Source organism: Calidris pugnax, unplaced genomic scaffold (assembly GCF_001431845.1).
Source record: "Calidris pugnax isolate Ruff unplaced genomic scaffold, ASM143184v1 scaffold1156, whole genome shotgun sequence".
NCBI lineage: Eukaryota > Metazoa > Chordata > Aves > Charadriiformes > Scolopacidae > Calidris > Calidris pugnax.
The window spans coordinates 226,892-241,953 of record NW_015094503.1 but is presented as its reverse complement, the minus strand read 5'-3'; the positions used below and the strand labels follow the sequence as shown (position 1 = coordinate 241,953).

The window sequence follows — 15,062 nt, the reverse complement described above, 5'->3', positions numbered from 1 at the left end:
TTTTTTTTTTTTTTTCAGCTTGAACTTCCCAAGATAGGATTTAAAAGTCAGGGGAGAAGAACATGTCATCTTGCCTGAAGGGAAATCTGGACTTGTAGGCCAATGCTATGGGCAGAGACAAACTCCTTTTCCTAAAAACTGACTAGAAATGTCTCAGAACAGCATGATGGAAAAAACTTTGCAAAACATACGAAACCCACTGAAATGTGCAATTATGAAACTCTCTAGTGGCTGACATAAGAAACGCAGCTGAAAAATCTAAACCAGGAAACACCCAGTTTTCAACAAGAATTCACAAACCCTGCTATTTTAATTAAAAATGGGGTGTTCTGCCTGTCCCTCTTTCCAGGAAAGATGTGCCCTCCCCACCATAGCTCAAAATAGGGCTGAAAGACATTTTCCTGTGAGTGCTATGCAAAAAAAAATAGTTATTTATACCACATTTAATAAAGCACTGCAGAATGACTTGAGTTTCTCTTTCTAGAGACACAGTCCAAATATTCCAATAGTTAATTCTGGAAAAAAACCCAAACAAACCAACTTTAACATATCAGCACCAACCTAGAAGGCAACATTTATCATAGACATGTCCTACTTCTTTACCTGAAACATTCCAATCTGTGGTTCAAACCTTAAAACAAAACAGAGATCTAAGCATACTCTTTTAATGTCACAACTTCAGATTTACATAATACTTTTTCTTAGGCTCAGTGTAAGCTGGTCAGCTGAACTTGGTGTTGACTGGAGCTACAGACCTGTCTGTGATCTACCAAATCCTAGCAATGAAATGGTAGGAGAGACAGACACCAAAAAATAAATTCAGAGGAGGAAGAAACAGCATGTAACCATAAGATGACAACCTGCCGCCTCGTTTGAGCCTCTCGGAGCGGAAGTTCTCATAGTGAAGATCCTGGGTCACCTCCTGAAGATCTTGCATATGGGTGCTGGAGAAAGAAAAATAATTAAAACAAGCAAGCACATCAGCATGCTTAACCAGCTCTCACATTCAGCACTGCATTGGGTCAATGTGTTCAGCCTGAACACCCATTTAAAATGCCAATTTAAAAGCTAATTTAAATCAAATCGGTCCAATAAAAGACACATACAGAGACCATCTCAGACCCTGAGGCAGCCCTGACATAAGCTGTCCTCCTGGGTGAGGTGTTTGATGAAGCAGTGCTGGTCAGAGGAAGCAGAGTAGCAAAACCTGAAAAAAATCAACCAGTGGACTTTCAAAGTCTACTCCTTTGCAGATATACATCCACAAATAGATATATTTAAGTAAGCACAAGGTGTGAAGCAACCTGTTTTATGTTCCTGTGGATCTGAATAGCAATACAACACTGTGTTTGACAAAGGAATTAGACAAAATATTATTTTCAGAGAATCACTGGGAAATTCAGATTGGAAAGAACCCATGGAGCTTATGTGGTACAATCCCTGCCTGGGACAGCTAAGTCAAGGCTGCCCATGGCTTTTTCCAGACAAATTCTCAGTATCTCCAGGGTCTCCATAACCGCTCCAAACCCCCACTACAATGTTTGAGTATCTTCCTGGTGATTGTTTTTTAAAATACCATTCAGCTGGAATTTTCTAACTTACATTAACATGGTCCTCAGCTTCAGGAAGTCATTATGTTCCGGATTCTCCACTTCAACTACACCCCATGGGTAGAGTCGACCTCTAACTTTTTTGCCTTTTGCTTCAATGAGTTGATTGGATCCTACTACACAAAATGGAATGCTGGCCTGAAAGCCAAAAATGCAAAAATTATTAATAAGGAACCAGAACAGACAACTCAAAGAACAACTCTTGTTCTGCTCAGCACTGCATATTATGGTAATGCTTTTAATTTAAAGGTTAAAAAAAAAAAAGAAAGTAATTATTACCACGATTAGGGAAGCCTGGCGACAGAGACACAGTGACTCACTCAAGGTCTCATCACAGGTCACAGTATGTATCTTGTTCTAAAGCCATCTGAGCAGTTCGAAAAGCCACAGTATATTATCCACCTATGAAGCCAGTCATACCTTCAGGAGTCTGGTCTGCTCTTTAAAATCTTCATCCTCATCTGATTCAGCATCAGGCAGGTGATAAATCTTGATGCCATGCTCTTCTATTTCATCCAGAATCTGTGATTTGTAATATAAGAGATTGAGATAATATACATGTAAAGTCAATACTTTTAAATCTTAAGGTAAAATTACTTAATCAGTTATACACGGTCTCTCGAGAAACTTGGGTCTATCTTACTGATCCAAATTACTTGGAAAGTTTTTAAACACGGTATTTCTTCATGATATTCAACAACTACTTGCCACAGACATTCAGACAAACAATAGTGTTCAATTAAACAGTGTCCTTTCTGGATTACACATAAGAAATGGTCCTTTTTTTTTTTAAACCTTTATAATTTTTAAAAAACAACTGCAAAGCCGTAATTGCTTTAAACAGCCTAAAGCTCCTGGCTCTTGCCTGTAAATTACTATTTGGGGGGTAAGGGTGGGAGTGTTAGAAAACCTAACTGAGCTACAGACACTGTAAATGCTTAATTCTGTCTTCATGACTGCTAAGAATGGCATCTGCAGCTGGAATCCATTTGCCATAAACCCAAATTTTGCTCTTTAAAAAAATAGATCAATCAATCTTTGTTTCTGCAAAATTCCAGCACAATATGTACATTAAACTAAAGTATACTTCTCTATTTTTATTGTAAATAGGGTAAGAGAATTATAAGGATTTTCAGAATAACTGAAAAAATCATAGATAATGTTTTAAATATACCAGCTAAGACTGGATGAAGTTTGCCTTGTGGCAAGTCAATTCTAACACTTCTTTCTAAATTTCATAGCTGTTATTAACTCCTGATGGTTTGTTGCAATTTCCCTCCTCGGCAAATACAGCATCAATTCCTGCAAGACTGAATGTGTTAAGGAAGGAAGAACTGGAAGGTATTAGAAGAAGATGACACAAGAGAAGAGAAACAAGCCCCAAATCAAAAAAATCTCTGAAAATCCTATTTTTCAATCATCAGAATTCTGACTGGGTAAAAAAATATATGAGCATTATAGATGCAGTTATCATCTCTGCTTTGTAACCGATTAAACAGGTAAGGGAGCAATGACCACTAGCAAATGCATTAAATATTTTTCCAAAGTTTCAAAATTCACTGATAATGAAATTGTAAATGTAGCCAATCTGTCTTTTCACAGGCAACATTTTAGGGACAATATCCTAGTTAATAATAAAAAGAATTTACAAGAAATCAAACTACATATTAAATAATCATAGAATGGTTAGAGTCAGAAGACCATGTAGCCCCACCCCCTGCCCTGGGCAGGGACACCTCCCACCAGACCAGGTTGCTCCAAGCCCCCTCCAGCCTGGCCTTGAACCCCTCCAGGGATGGGGCAGCCACAGCTTCTCTGGGCAACTAGTGTCCCACCACCCTCAAAGTAAAGAATTTCTTCCTAACACCTCCTCTATGTCTCCTCTCTTTCAGTATCAAACCCTTCCCCCTCATGCTATGGCTCCCCTCCCTGATCGAGAGTCCTTCCCAGCTTTCTTAGAGCCCTTTTAGGGACTGAAAGGGGCTCAAGGTCTCCCCGGAGCCTTCTCTTCTCCTGAACACACCCAGATCTCTCTAATGTCCTCACAGCAGAGGTTACACTGTGGATGAGATTATATTTTCTTGGCTAGGATAGAGTAAGGTTAAATGAGAATGCCCCTCTCTTCAGCAAAAGTGCTGCTATAACCTAAGTACAACACTTTTTGGCAAACTAGAAAAATACCTACCCTTTTCTTTAGTCTTTCTCGCTCTTTCAGAGAAAGCGTATCAGCTTTTGCAATCACTGGTACAATATTTACTTTGTTGTGTATGGCCTTCATAAACTCAACATCCAGAGGCTTAAGGCTAAAATTAAAATATGGAAAAAAGGTAAATTTATTTTTAATCTAAATTACCAATTTATTTTCACAACAATGTAGATCTCTCTCCTTACACGGAAAGAACACATCCAATTAATTCCAGCAGTTCTAGCACCTTCTTAAGTAATGGCAATCTGATTCTGAAAACTGAAGTCAACAGTCACAAACCAACTCCCCGAAGTAAAATCATTTAAAAAATAAAAAGACAGAGAAACACCTACCCATGACCAAACGGTGAAATGAAATAGAAGCAGCAATGAACCCGGTTATCTATGATGTGTCTTCTGTTCAAACCACTCTCATCATGCAGATATCGCTCAAACTGCTCATCAATGTAAGAGATTATGGTCTTAAAACTGTAAAACAAATATGGATTCAAGAAATCATGCATGTTCCCAATCAGGCAATAATCTTAGTGGTGCTGCAAAGGTAATATTAAAACACCAAGACATTCTGCTGATGAACAAAAATTAATTTACTGATGCTGTAACACTGTAAGAGTAGAAGAGCACATATTTTAAAACTGTAATTGAATTCCAGAATAACAAACTACTACGAATATTTTTTTTAATATTAAGAGAAAATACACACACATATAGCACAACTTTTACAGGTAATTTCTTTTGGGTTAGGTATTTATCTTTTGACATGCTCAAGGTAATCTAAGCTTCTTGTTCCTAACTAATTTTAAATCATAGAATGGTTTGGGTTGGAAGGGACCTTTAAAAATCATCCAGGCCACGACCCCCCCATGGGCAGGGATATCTTTCAGTAGGTCAGGTTGCTCAAAGCCCTGTCCAACCTGACCAGGAACCCTTCCAATAATGGGGGATCCACAACTTCTCTGGGCAACCTGTTCCAATATCTCATCACCGTCATTGTAAAAAACTTCTGCCTTATGTCCAACCTAAATCCCTTGCCCCGTTACTTACTACAGGCCCTGGTAATAAGCCTTGAAAGGCCTCAGTAAGGTCTCTCTGGAGCCTTCTCTTCTCCAGGCTGAAGAACTCCAACTCTCTTAGCCTTTCCTCACAGGAAAGGTGTTACAGCCCTTGGATCATTTTTGTGGCCCTCCTCTGGACCCGCTCCAACAGGTCCATGTCTGTCTTGTGCTGGGGGCCCTGAGCTGAATGCAGGTCTCCCTTCCCTCTAGTAAATCAACTGCACCACTCAGCTTGGTGTCACCTGCAAACTTGCTGAGGGGGAACTCAATTCTAGTATGCCATTGATGAAGATAATAAACAGTACTGGTCCGAGTACGGCCCTTGAGGGACTCCACTAGTTGTTGGTTTCCACTTAAACTTTGAGCCATTTACTGTAACTCTTTGGACATGGCCATCCAGCTAATTCCTTATCCATCTAACAGTCCGTCCACTAAACCCACATCTCTCCAATTTAGAGACAGAAATGTTATGGGGGACCATATCAAAGGCCTTACACAAGTCCAGGTAGATGACATCAGTGTATCTTACTTTATGCACTCCATCATAAAAGGCCACCAGATTAATCAGGCACAGTTTGCCCTTGGTGAAACCATATGAGCTATGTCTAATGACCCCCCCTCTTCCATATGTTTCAACATATCTTCCAGAAGGATCTGTTCCATGATCTCACTGGACTTGGAGGCAAGGTTGACTGGCCGGTAGTTTCCAGGGTCCTCCATTTTACCCTATTTAAAAATGGGCATGTTTCCCTTTTTCCAGCCACCAGGGACTTTGCCTGATTGCCGTGACTTTTGAAATATGGTGGAGAGCGGATTGGCAACTACATCTGCCATAGAAAACCCAACAAGATGGGATGCATCTTCTTGGGTCCCATAGACTAATAAAGTCCCTTATCAAGTTCAAGTTCCTCAGGTAGTCTTGTACGTGCTTTTCACTTACAATAGGATGGACTTTATTTCCCCAGTCCTTGCCTTGAGTTTCAGGGACTTGAGAGATGAGGGAAGAGGGTTTACCACTGAAAACTGATTGCCATTGATCTCAAGAATATTTCTCAGTATTTATTATAAAGTAAGTTTCTCAAAAAAAACCCCAAATGATCAAACCCAAAGATGATGAAAACGCAGAACCTGAGAATGCTCAAGTGAATATGGACAGCTTCTTAAGGTTGATTTCTAGTTGCACTAAAGACTAGATTAAGACTCAAGAGTATTGTTGAATTTCGTGTGTCCCAATGGTTCTGTTGCTTTCTAACTATAAAAAAAAGTCAAGGTCACTGTTCACTTAAAACTCTCCCAAACTTAATAAAGTTAACTAAGGAAAATACTAAATCAAAATATCTGTGTCACAAAATTTATTTCAAGTTGTGTGGAAGTTATTGATGTCTCTTTACTTTGGGCTGCATATCATTATTAATATAGTCCCACTTCAGTTACTTATTCCCCACGCCCAGGACAAATACGAAATGGATGTTGGTCTTCATATATAGATCACTATATACCCTGTGTACATACCAGTCTCGACAATTGATAGCATCCCCATATCCTGGTGTATCTACAACTGTCAGACGTAGTTTCACACCCCGCTCTTCAATTTCAACAGTTGAGGCTTCAATCTGCACAGTGCGTTCAATCTTCTCTGAAATACATTTAACAATCTTTCAGAATAGAATTTGTAAGACTATGTCATTTTGAGATATATACGACGTAGAAACTATGGCAAAAGGGACTGAGAAAAAACTGTAAGTAATCAGCAGTTTGGAGAATGATACCAAATTATATGTAATAGATTTTTTCCTAAGGTTGAAAGTGATAAGTAATCGTGAGCTAACATGATAAATCATTAAAGCAAGTCATTCAACAAGTAGCAAAGAAGGGAAAAAACAGTATCTTCCTCTATTTTCTTACGATATTCTCTTTTGTTGATTTACTCTATGCCTTGGTTAACAGAATAAAAAAGGGACAAGGGACTGAGGAAGAAAAGCAGGTGAAGTTCACATTCACTAAGTATCAACCGAAAGTAAAGGAATCAAATTGCAAGTCCAAGCAGATATAAACAATGTATATGTTTAGAATTGCAACAGATTAAAAATTAAAGAAAGTTTCTGATTGTTTTAGTTGATTGTTTATCTTGCTGTGACACAATGACATTTTTTTAAGCAAAAGAAGGGATTGACTTTCTAGGCACCATTATGAATACATTGGAGGACTAAACAATAAAGACCCCATATAAATCCTGTGTACAGAGGGAAACACTTCAATCAAACAGTTCAAGTATGAGAAAATACATTAGAAATTATTACAGCTAGAAATCACTACTGGCTGTTACTAAAATCCAAAGATAAAAGCATTCAATTCCAAAAATCATTGAGAATAGAGAAACTAGAACAAAGGTGTGTTTACCAGCAGCTCCTGGGATTATCCTTTCTGGGTAGAGATCTGTCAAGAAGAGGCTGTTTATTAATGTAGATTTTCCCAATCCAGATTCACCTGTGATTCAATATAAAGATAAATTCAACATATTTACATAATTAATTTCAAGTATATCCAGACAGTATCACCTGACTATACTTTTTTTTCAAATTAATCATAAATCTTTTAATAGTGATTTTAAAATTTACAGCCTATAATTTTGCATTAGAGAAGTCTGCACAAAAAGATCAAAAAACAATTCTTACATCTCAGCTCTATAATTCTCAGAGCTTTCACTGATGATTTGCAATTAAATCTCCTAGTCAAATGGAGTTCTGATCAATTTAATCTTAAAATTTCCCATGTCACGTCTCCTAACTTTTTAAGGAATGCTTTTCTGCTATCACTCCAGAATGTGAAAAAAATATGGATCCTGCTAGGCTATATCATCAATTTAACAACAAAAAAGGCACTGCTGAACTTCTGCACAACCAACCATCAAAAAGTGTGATTTATTTCTACTTTTTATGTTAGCAAGGCAGGCAAGAACCCAAGGGAAGAGGAATATGATATGGCCACAAAGCATTACACACAAAGCAATTTTTTCACTCATGAAATTTGGGATTACCAAATTGCACCATAAATATAGTCTTGTTCTAGGGCTACTGACTGGACCACGAGGAAAGTTCAAAAGCCAACTAATTAGCTAAAGAGGAAGATCTTAATCAGAACAAATGTTCATGGCATAAAAAAGACCAGCAACTTGAAGTGCTCAGTACTTGAATTCACTGAACAAATAATTTTCTAGAATTCTGATTTTATTTCAGGTGTTGACAGAATTAATTAAAAAAAATTAGATGTTAAAAATGATGAGCTGCATGATCCCTCTGAGTAACACAGATTATTCTGCAACAGGGATCACATAAAAATAGCTGAAGAAAAGAAAAAAGAGATGGATTTTTTTTTAAATAAAGATTTGATTAGGAGCTGCCAAATTTTAATGCCTTATAGAATGCATTTCTTAAAGTCAGATTTTACCAATGCAGCCTTCACTAGTGAAAGAGACATACAGCCAGTGTAACTCAACAGTCATACAGCATCATTTTAGCAAAACAAACAAACAAAAAAAAGTATTATTTTAACCAGTGGCACATTCCGTACTTTCAGATAAATATTACACATTCCATACTTGGGTAAATATTACATGTAAACCAAATCACTTTTCATAGTTGCTGTTGAGGATTAATGAAAAGAGCAGTTATTCTAACTACTGGTAACAGTATTAGAGTTTAGTGACTCTCAAAAAAAAAAAAATCTGATGAAATCATAGCTTAGTAATGAGAACGAATATGAAATTGTTAAGAAATACAAGTGTTTAGGATTTCTTCAGAAGCAACACAACCAAGCAGCCAAATTGTTATAAATCCCAGGTTATATTTTCACAAACCACAATAAACAATAGCAGAAAAAACAATGCGAGGGAGAAAAATCATTGACTAGGGCTGTGTCAGTGCAGATAGCTTTTAAAGAAACATTCTCCTCAGAAATTAAGAAGTATGACAACTTAACAAAGATTAAAAGTTCAATACAGGCATTGTGATATATCCCACAAGAGAACATACTTAAAGCCCTTGGATATTTCAAGAGAAAGAGTTCACATTCCAAACTGTTGAAATCATCAACAATTTAAAGCACAGTTTATTTTATCTTACTTTGACTGGCTCCCTCTGCTAGTGTATCTTAAAATATCGCTCCAAATTTTCAATGAAATGACTTTTCTCCAAGTTCTCTTTCTTTTGTAATCTAGATAGTTTTAATCTATCCCTTAGAATACTGGCAGGCAATGACTGTAAAATTAAATTTTACTCTGAGACATGGGTGGGGTTAATTGTCTTTCTGTTACTCTGACACCATGTATTTTTCCCCCTATTTAATATTTTACAAGAGGCTAGAAACAACTGTTTGGTCCACATAATTTTATACAGCTTTCTGCCAGAACTGTTTCACATAGCACTATTTACAATTAATCTCAAAGAGATCTGGAAATTAGTTTAGCTGCAGCAGAGAAAGGACATCTTTTGTTTCTCAGAATTGTTCAGATTTTTATGTTCACTGAACAGTAAATTCTGTTACAGTAGATATCATAATGTAAAACATCTGCTTATAGTGTAGGTTAATCCTTAGATTTTATAAAATACTCATTTTGATATTATCCTAAGCAAATCCAATGAAGGATACAGGAAACAACTATGACAAAATTCTAGGAAGACAAAAATAAGAGACACCTCTGTCCAACACTGAACTACAAAAGACAGAAACAGGATAAAAGCAATGCTAGGGCTGTCATTTGGCAAAACTAATGAAAGGTTTGAGGACAGACTCTTTCTGTAACTACTGGAATCCAAAACAATTAAGAACTTAAACACCTCCTATCATCTACCACCTCATCTCTCCTTCTCACTTCCACTGTGATCTCTCTTGAACATATCTAACACACAAATAGGATTTCCTTCTTGTGACGCCAGGTAATAAAGAACCTAATTCTATTAGGGTACTTTTTGCAAAAGCCTATTTTAAAAGCGAGAATTAAAGAGTTCAAACACCAAAATTCAGAAGTTAGAGCTCCCAAGTAGTGTGACATGGAGAGATATAGAAGACACCCAAGCCTGATTTGGAAGCCTACCTAATTTGCAAAAATAAGGATCGAGGTATTTCTGCAGACACACTAGATTTTTCTTCCTAGTCCAGACACCAACACAGATTCTCATTGAAGTATCAAATAGAATTAAACTTATAATTGTAACTGCTAACAGAAAATCAAGATCAATTTTAAAAGAGCTCACATCAAAACCAACTAATCCAACTCTCATTCTTCTCTTACAAGAGTATTTCGAAGGTAAAAGACGAGAGTTCAGCTTCTTTTGAGCTACAGAAGCATAAAGAACATTTTAAATAGAATAGTGTCCTTAATACTATTCACTAAATCAAAACACACAAGCAAACAAAGATTGTATTCAAATGCAAAAACAGTTTTAAACTCTATTTTAAATGGAATGCTTGAATCCTGCAAGAGAACGAGATAAGTAATGATCACTGGAGTGCAAAAATTTCTTCATTTCACCCACAAACTTATTAACTTATTCAAACACGGTTTGTAGCGTGGAAAACAACTGCTGCATGAATTAAACTATAAAAGAAAGTTAAATGCTGCAGCACAGAAGAGCTTTCTGAGACAAGCTGAAGCCGTACAATAGTGGAAATAATATTAATTTTAATTCCAAATTCCCTATGAGCAGATACTAACTTTGAGAAAGACTATAAAACATATCCTTACCAACCACCATAAGAGTAAATTCAAACCCCTTTTTCACAGACTTCCGGTGAACCTGATTGGGAAGGTTTGCAAATCCAACGTAGCCAGGGGTTTCTGGATTAGTAAACTGAGCAGGCTGTTGCTAAAAATAAAATAAAATAATAATAAGCAACTGCTCAAGACATACTTGTTCCTGTAACTGCTTTGATCAATTATTTCAAATGTTTTGAAGCTACATGACATACAGAGAGAAAAGTACACAGGCATTCCTGTTATTCAATAGTTTCACAATGAAGTACAGAAAACCACATTCACCTATAGTTTCAAAAGAAACAGTTTCATTTCTTCAGCTATACAGCCAAGATGGCCTTAGGTATAAAAAGAAACAAACCCAAAACCATTTATTTATCGAAGTATGATTCACTAATTTCATTCACTAATCCCACGCTTTTTAAACAGTGTCTTCACACACATTTCAAAGAAAAAAGCTTGTGTCCAGTGTTTATGGACTTAAATAAAAAGATGACCATTTCTAAGCTGTTTTTAGAACATCCAAATAAAACCAGTGAATGACACGTGAAGTGACAGCCATCTGCTGGAAGTCCTCTTTAGAGAAGTTTTTTAAAGGGCGTGGGAGTGATGGTGGGATTTACACAATAGTGTTTCAAATACCCACTGCTACAAATACTGCAGAGAAACCTTTAGATCTATTAGTTTCCTCTCTTCAAACACATTACTCAAGTATCCTCTATCATTCATTTCATTCCAATAAGCTAACATGGATATTCTACCCATTATACCAAACGCAGGGGACCAAGAATTAGATAAATCCCAGTACATCAATAATATTTTAAGTTGCTACATTGTTTATGAAGGATTTTACTGGAAGATCGGTTGACTCTATTAGTAAATGAAGAAATTTAATCTAAAACCATTCTTTTCTTAGATGTTTCTCCTCAAAACACAATAGCAGAATGGAAGTTTCAATGAAAATGCACCAGGGAGCTTCCATACCAAAACTCCATGACCAAAATTAAATCCTTCCAAGAGGGAAGGATTTAACAGTTAATTGCAGAGGTTTAAAATTGTATGAAAGTACTTTAATACATGTTTTACATCACTCAATCTTTCAATATTATTTCTTCTAAATGTGAATTCTCTCTTACTTATGACACATAAATTTAGCATCACCATCAAACATAATGCAAGTTACACATTCTCTAGACTTACAGATTAATATTTAAAAACAAATTAGCTGTTTCACACTGTTACATTGGAAGACAGAAATGTTGCTCTTACCTTGGACATTTTTATGGATGGTCAGGAACAAATCTGGAAAAATAATGATGTTTTTCAGTTTATTAAAAATCATAGAAGAAAAAAACCCAACAAAATGAAAACCAAAAACCTCACAAAACAACACAATACCAACTGTAACACACAAAATTAAAAAAGGAGCATTCTTGACTGGATGTCTAGAATTTGAAACAATGTCAACTGCTTCACAGAGTACAAGTATTTGACTCTTCAGTATTAACAATTGGCAGAATTTTCAGCATGTTCCTATTAACACCATTGGGAAATAAATTCAAGCAATACAAATGTGCGGTGCTAAGGGTACTAGATGTATAACAAACCATTTTGAAGCCTGAAAAATAAAAGTTCACATCCTCTCCGGAAACTAACTAACCAAACACACCGCTTAAAGGCATCCTACTATTTACAGGAAACAGCTCAAAAAAACCAACTCGTGTATTATTTCTTCTTTTTAAGCCTCTTTCCCCGCAACATTTCCTTTCATGTTCGTGTTCTGTAAACAGTTGACAGCTTCAAAATGAAACATTTTCTCCTCCTCTTTGTCTGCATCCTTGCAAACTCAGTCACTTTAACTTCTGTTGCCAAGTTAAGATTTTCACATGCAGCTGCATCACTTTGAGATACAAAGCAGACAGGAAAAAAAATAAAAATTACTATCTCATGCAGCACCTCTATACAAAAAAAAAAGTCTCTTAACAAAGACCTGCCAGCAGAAGAGAACTTCTATGATACTAACTTGCACAAGTTCAAGAGATGTTATAATTTGCTATGGCAATATAAAAATGACAGCATATGCTGTATCTTGAAGTGAGGAGTGCTACAAGTTCCCCTTCTAGTTCTGCTTGCCCTCTAACCAAAAAGGTATCTGTTCCCACTCACAAAGACCACATACCATGGCCACCCCTTATCTCTCTACCTCACTCCCACTTCCGTTCTACGGATGTGAAATTATCACCGACTGATTCCTTCTGTCTTCCAAGCAGATTTTTCTCAGTGAGTTCAGCTTCGCATGGAATGACACCAAATTGCTTTGAAGCACCCTGTCTCTCCCATCAAAAAGCCATCCTGAAGTCAAAGCAACCAGCTTATGATCAGACAGGCAGGAGCCCAGCCTTTTTTGTGGTAGGCAGAAAGGGAACTTGATTTCAAACTGGTGATGCTTTACAGCAGTTATGGCATCTGCTCCTCAAAGCCACTGTATATGTAGATATATATAAATGCAACCTTCTTTAGGTTTATCAAGATGAAACTTTTTAGGTCATCACAATTACTTCACTGTTAACAGTTACCAAGCTGCTTTCTCCCACTCACCCCCCCACAATAAGGAAGAGGTCAGTTCTGAGAAAGACTAAACAGGGAGGGAGGACAGAGTAAAGGTGTCATTTTCACATGAAGCTGAACTTGCTGACAAAAACCTGGCATCCTAATTACGCACACAGAATAAGAACTGGATAACATGCTTCTCAAACGAAATGTCATGGTAAAAATAAAATCCAGTATCTGTGATGTCTGTATTTCAGTCAATAAGTCTATGACCTATGAAGTATTCAGCTGCTGAAGAGGTTATCTGTGAGACTTTTACCATCTTGAAAGATTGCTCCGATAGCAACTCTTCCAAGAGTGTTTCCTGCCGAGTGATGTCATTGATCCCTGCTTAACCATTCTCCATGAGAGATTTTCAATGCCAAACAAAACTAGATCCTGCTAGAACACAGAAGAACATTCTTTTCATTCATGAGGCTTGTCTGTCACCCAGCCATTTCTCAGAGGCAGACTAAGAGCAGAGGGAAGTTTCTCACAGCTACCAAGAAACGAAGAAGAGCTATTTATGCAGACAGCTGCAGTTACATTACGTTTCAATATATAGAACAAGCACAGCAATCTTTCAGGAAGGATCCTTCCCACAGCATCCCCTTTAGGGCAGTGGCTGAGCGCTCCCACGCAGGCAGGAGCACAGCCTCAGAGAACTCTAGGTTCTCCTCCGGAGCTGTCGATCGTGTTCCTCACCCTCCAGTTTCAACAACCCAGCTGGAGCTTTCTCCGCGAGCGTCTCCTGAAGCGTGGTGCGCAAGCGGCACTGGGGCGACCACCTCACCCCCTCTGCAAAGAGGGAACCGCGTCTCCGAGGCGCTCCCGCCGGAGGTACTCGACGTTCAGGCGGCCCAGGCGACCCAAGGCCCCACGCTCGGCGGGGGCAAGACAGGACGCTACCTCAGCCCTCCGATACCCACAGGCTGCCGCTGGCCCCCGCCCCGCAGCCCCCATGGGCCCGCTTCCTCCTCACCGGCATCTCCCCAGCAGCCCTCCGGGACGCCCACGCCGCCTTCCCTTAGCCCCAGCCGCCGAGGGCGTCACCGGGGCCTCCCTGAGAGCCTGGGGAAGGGGCTGTCCTCCGGGCCCCACAGAAGGAAAGCAGCGGCCCTCACCTCACCCCCCTTTCCTTTCCTTCCCTTCCCTTTTCCCTGCCCAGGCCCTCTCCCCTCGGGGCCCCTGACCTGACCTGACCTCCCCTCGCCGCGCCGCCCCTCGCCTCCCCTCCCCTCACCTGCCGACCCGCGCCGCACGCAGCCAACAACCCGAACCGCTACTCCCGCGCGCGCGCACGGACAGGAGAGAAGGGGAGGAGCCGGGGAGCACCACCCCAAAGGGCACGCCCCTTCGGGGCGGGGCCGGGAGGTGCGGGGCGATGGCCGGCGCGCATGCGCCTACCCTGTTCCCATAGCAACCCGCCAGCCAAGGGTACGTGGGGGAGGGACCACCCGTGTGCTGGTAGGTCACGCACATCCCTCTTCTTCACCAAGATGGCGGCCGGCCCCTCGGCCTCGTACCCAGCATAGGCTTCGCTGCGGGCCTACTAGAGGTAAAGCCGGTCCCGGTGCCCCGCGGTGCCGGCCGCGCGGGAGGGCGGCGGTGGGTGGGGAACGCCTCAGGTAAGCGGGAGGAGGGCGCGGGCCCGGCTCTGCGGCCGGGCGGGTTCCAATGCCTCCGACAAGATGGCGGCAGCAGAGAGACGGGCCCGGCGGGCGGAATGTCTAGCGAGCGCCCGGCTTTGCTCTATGGTCTCGGCCGTTCCGATTGGCGGGGGGTGGGCCACGTGCCGTCAGGGTTCCCCCCCTCCCCCCCACCCCCAACGAGACGGGGTGCGGGGGCTGC

General features: G+C 39.7%; 2 protein-coding genes across 4 annotated transcripts in view; one reads left to right on the top strand and one right to left on the bottom strand.

Moving 5' to 3' along the window:
* Window positions 1–751: 751 nt before the first annotated feature.
* On the bottom strand, window positions 752–14,550 carry LOC106900818 (septin-2-like). Of its 3 annotated transcripts, none has more exons than XM_014962967.1 (10): window positions 14,455–14,550; window positions 11,892–11,924; window positions 10,614–10,734; window positions 7,271–7,357; window positions 6,383–6,506; window positions 4,149–4,283; window positions 3,796–3,913; window positions 2,031–2,132; window positions 1,603–1,748; window positions 752–944 (listed from the first exon to the last, which is right to left on the bottom strand). In XM_014962967.1, the coding sequence occupies exons 2-10, from the start codon at window positions 11,898–11,900 to the stop codon at window positions 767–769; spliced, it is 1,020 nt and encodes a 339-aa protein (XP_014818453.1). In that variant the 5' UTR covers window positions 11,901–11,924; window positions 14,455–14,550; the 3' UTR covers window positions 752–766. The 3 variants fall into 3 exon arrangements, with proteins under 3 accessions (XP_014818453.1, XP_014818454.1, XP_014818455.1); XM_014962968.1 differs by lacking the exon at window positions 14,455–14,550 and adding an exon at window positions 14,194–14,343; XM_014962969.1 differs by lacking the exon at window positions 14,455–14,550 and adding an exon at window positions 13,917–14,003.
* Window positions 14,551–14,603: 53 nt separating this feature from the next.
* The window catches only part of HDLBP (high density lipoprotein binding protein), a 39,407-nt gene continuing 38,948 nt past the window's right edge, over window positions 14,604–15,062 (top strand). Inside the window, exon 1 of the mRNA XM_014962966.1 lies at window positions 14,604–14,769. The gene's annotated coding sequence lies outside the window, so the exon portion shown is untranslated. The remainder of the gene's footprint in view (window positions 14,770–15,062) is intronic.